The sequence below is a fragment of the Aplysia californica genome, unplaced genomic scaffold, assembly GCF_000002075.1.
Source record: "Aplysia californica isolate F4 #8 unplaced genomic scaffold, AplCal3.0 scaffold00392, whole genome shotgun sequence".
Taxonomy (NCBI): Eukaryota; Metazoa; Mollusca; class Gastropoda; order Aplysiida; family Aplysiidae; genus Aplysia; species Aplysia californica.
This window is the reverse complement of record NW_004797662.1, coordinates 528012-532259: the sequence shown is the minus strand read 5'-3', so window position 1 is coordinate 532259 and position 4248 is coordinate 528012. Positions and strand designations below refer to the sequence as shown.

Here is a 4248-nt window from a genome sequence, read left to right as displayed (position 1 = left end):
CGCCAAGTGGTGCATATAAAACAGAGAAGTCTAAATGGAGAATCAGGCTTACTCTGCTCACCCCTCTAGCCTCAACAGCACAAAGTCTGCATCGACTATCAAGGCACCCCAGAAATAGCAGTTCACAAGAGAGTAACAACCATACAAAAGAAGTAGACGATAAAATGACGATAGTAAAAATGAGGAAAGAAGAAGCAGCAGTTGCCCCTATGTTGATCCGGCACGGTATGAGCATGACAAACAAGCCCATTCACAATTTTACTGTGCATAAGAACATGTTTATACCCCCCCCCCCCTTTGGGAATGGCCTAAAGACAACTTCAGTCAGTAGCACCACCCTGGGAGGGGGGGGGGATACTGTTGTAAAGGAAAGTGAACTTATACGGTTGTCACTGAATGGGAAGAAAGCAGAATGCATGGTAATTTTTTGAAAGCAGTAAATCCTATTAAAATTCGTTGTTTCATCAGTAAAGGCGAAAAGATCAAACAAGTTCAACAATTTAAATATCGAGGATATGATCACATGTGATGCCAAATGTTCCACAGACATAAAACGAAGAATTGCAAAGGCTAAAGATAATTTCAATAAAGTGAGCCCAATCCGGAAAAATAGAAATATCTCAATGACTGCCAAAATGAAATTTCTGAAATGCTATATGTGGCCAGCCCTTCTATAATATGGCTGTGAATGCTGGGCAATCCCTAAAGACAGTAAAAATTATATAGAAGCAAATGAAATACGGTTTCTTAGGGGACTACTGAGAATATATCGTGGAAGGAAAATAAATCAAATGAGGTAGTGCTTGGTGAAGCCCACGTAGGACGCTCACTGGTTAAATACAATCAGGAAAAAACAAATGCTTTTCTTGGGACACTTGAATAGACGTAACGCCTTTGAATACACCAGCTATCATTTCACTGGCAACATTTTTGCATCTCTCAAGATTTATTGCTCAATTCAAGTAGAGGGTAAAAATTAAACATAGTAGGCCAATGACTTTCAGTTCATGTTAATGCAGCGATCATTCCTTTCACCGAAAGGGAGTCCAGCTAGTATTATTTATTGTGAACGTTCGTCACTTTGGCCTCCTAAAACTTCCGAACCACTTAACTTTCGAATTTGAAAACATTAATACTGTTTCAGAATGGTTTAAAGGGTGCACAGTGTTATTGAGCAGTCTGAAGTCACTGTAGTTTAAGTTTCAGTTTTTCATTAGTTTCGTATATACATAATTTTGGGAAAGCCCGTCTTCTAAGACGCCATTGTAAACAATTGAAACCTCCGTTCACAAGCAGTGCGCTCTGTTCCACACCTTTGACATTCTGGAGAGTACAACCAAGAAAGCGGAATAGATGATTAATTAATCTATATATTATTATATTATTATATATTATATCTCTTCCGAGTGATATATAAATGTCTCTTTCAGGCGATACCTACATCTCTCTTTCAATTGATCAGTAAAATTTGCAGATTGATTTTTCTCTTGCGTGAAAACGACTTGACAATCGATTAATCGATTCTTTTGAGTCCGTTCATCGAACGGGTACTCAGCAAGTAACATATTAAGTACGTAACTACATTCAAACGCTACAAATTGATAGCGAAATTGTCAGCATGTCTGGTGACGGTGTCAGAATCCACAACAAAAACAACGAATGGACTACGAATTCATAAATCTAATTAATCAAATTTATAAACACCAAGAATTTTAGGACATTGAATTAGTATTGAGATGTCAACCAATAGCAGCCTATCGAGCAAAAGAATATATATCAAGAATTTGAGCTCTTTGGGCAACTATAGAGGCCCAGGCACTTCTGCTCTTTTGTGTTTTTTGTTTTTGTTTTTGTAAGTGTTTCACGGCGCTCGCAACTGCATAAGGTCATATGAGCGCGCAGGACACACTAAACTTTTTCAATTGGTAGGAAATTTTGAATTTTGCCCGGGTGGCGGCCGAAGCCTACTCTTATCGATTTTAGACCACCAAGGGATCTTTAACGTGCACAGCCTGCACTCGGGACCTCCGAGATTTTTCGCCCTTGTCCGAGAAGGCTAGGTGTAGATCTTTCCTACCAGAAGATCAGGGGTTGGGCTGAAAGACAGCAGTAAGAAGAAACCAATGAGTAGCAGTAGAAAGGCTGCAGAAAGAATCAGGAGCCCAGAGGAGGGGGCAAAGGAGGTGAAGGGGTGGGGGGCAGAAAGAGGAGACGAAAGCAGACGACAGAACATTGCTAGAGAGTAGGAAAGGAGGTGAAAGGAGACAAATTTAGAGAAGAAAATGTTTTGGTCGCTACCCGGATTCGAACCCAGGACCTTTGAATGAGAGGCGAACACCTTAACCTCTAGGCCACGAGAGCCCCCCTTCTGCTCTTTGTGACAGCTATATGGCCGTGTGCTGAGGGAGTTGGGGTTAGTGAGCGTCGGGTGATTGAGCTCTTACCGTGTCCTCCCACGCGCCCCAGTTGGTGAACCAGTCGGGAAGATAGTTCAGTTCCTCGCTGTTCCTCTTTCTCTCGAATGCTATGTCTTCTCTGGGCTTTCTACGGCACTCATAGACCCAGTTCTCACTGTCTTCTGTGATGTTCGCTTTGACAAAGTCGAGGAAAGCTTCCAGAAAGTTCCAACAGACATGTGGTTTCCACGGTCCCGCCACGTCTGGGTGGTGCGCCATCTGTGGCATGTCCTTCACTTCATAACTGCGAACAGACTTGACCATTGCCTTTACGTTGTTCTCCTCGGAGTAGAAGCCATACACAAAGACCGGGACCCCTTCCAAGACGCCCTGTGCCCACGCCCTGAGCAGTTTGTATCTCAGGAAATTCACTTTCCCTTTTTTGTCTTCTCGGAGCTTTATAATCCTAAGCTGCGCGTACCTATTCCCTTCTTCTCGACTGGGATCCTCACAGTCCACCTGTCCTCGGCACACTAGTGAATGTTGCCCTAACTGAAAGCGCACCACAGAATAAAATCGCTCGTTTGCTTTGATGGGTCTTGACAGATCCGGTATCCCTTTTCCTTTGTCTGCAGTGACATATTGCTTAAATCTACAGCCCCATTTGTACATGTTCTCTTTCTCGGGGTATATTGGCGCGGAGACCTGATCAATCTCACACAAGAAGTACGTGCCTCGGAACTTGATGACGGACAACTCAACTTCATTGGCGTATTGATAAGGCACACGGAGCAATCGGCTGACCAGACCTCTTGTGCAAACAAAATCCGGGGCCGACCTGTGGAATCGGCTATCCCCGCCTCCTAGGCGAGCACCGTCGGTTTTTGCAGGCTTTTCCATCAGAAAACTGTTCTTGTTTTCCATAATCCAGTGAAGAAACGTTTTAAACTCCTCTCTGCTGTTCGTCTCGTCTCGTTCCATCATACTATCCTCAATGCCACTCGTCAGATCAAACCTACATTCTGTTAGATTTCTCGGAGGAACATAATTTCTCAGCTGCCGGGCATCATGATGAAACTTTCCTTCGCTGTCAATACTAAACGTTCCTATTTCTCTTGGCTCGATGAAGATAGGGCTGGGATGTTTGTCATAATGTTTTACAGATGTCGTTAACTTTGGCCGGGCACCAGTAGCACCCGTTTGTCTTGATCTAGCCCCTTGATCCATTGTCACCACAAGATATCGGTCTTTATTTTACAAACAAAATTTGTCGCCAAAATTATTTCTCTTTTTTTACACAAACAAGATTGTTACTACAAAATATCCGTCCCTTACTCTACTAACAAAACTGTCACAAAATGTGTCTTTATTTACCGAACAAGTCAAAGTGTAGCAATCTGCACGACACGAGATTCCAAGCAGACGCCTCTCGGCGAGTGAATCCTGCACGACAATGGAGGTGCAGACTGTAGGGCAAACACCTGATTATTTATTATATTGCACTCTTGGTGAAAGTGAATGGGAAAGTGAAAGTTGCAATTACAGGAGAACTGAAGACCTAGCGTGCTATTTAGGCCTGTTTATTAATATTCTAAACATAGTGCTGTTGTCATGATACGCAGAAAATCTTCAGAAATGACATTACGACAGCAAGTTCCCACAAACAATCTGTTATCAGAGGCAGGTTGCAAAGTTCAATAAGATAACATCATATCACTAATTTAAACGCTTTGAATTTCCAATAGGAGAAGATGGGTGGTTGGCGGGTGTTCTGGTATTTGTTTGCTCCTTCTTTCCTCTCAAATTGTATCTGTTGTCCTTATCTCTCATTCTCTCTCCCTCCCCCCCCCCT

The 4248-nt window shown here is 42.8% G+C and overlaps 1 protein-coding gene across 1 annotated transcript; it reads right to left on the bottom strand.

The window, feature by feature from the left end:
* Positions 1–2414: 2414 nt before the first annotated feature.
* Positions 2415–3659, bottom strand: LOC101847978 (decapping and exoribonuclease protein-like). Its single transcript, XM_005103848.2, has one exon. The coding sequence runs from the start codon at positions 3621–3623 to the stop codon at positions 2415–2417; it is 1209 nt and encodes a 402-aa protein (XP_005103905.1). The 5' UTR covers positions 3624–3659.
* Between the last annotated feature and the right edge of the window lie 589 nt (positions 3660–4248).

Bases quoted from the DNA above. Each gene is read 5' to 3' on its own strand.
- LOC101847978 (XM_005103848.2), bottom strand. From the start codon at position 3,623: ATGGATCAAGGGGCTAGATCAAGACAAACGGGTGCTACTGGTGCCCGG.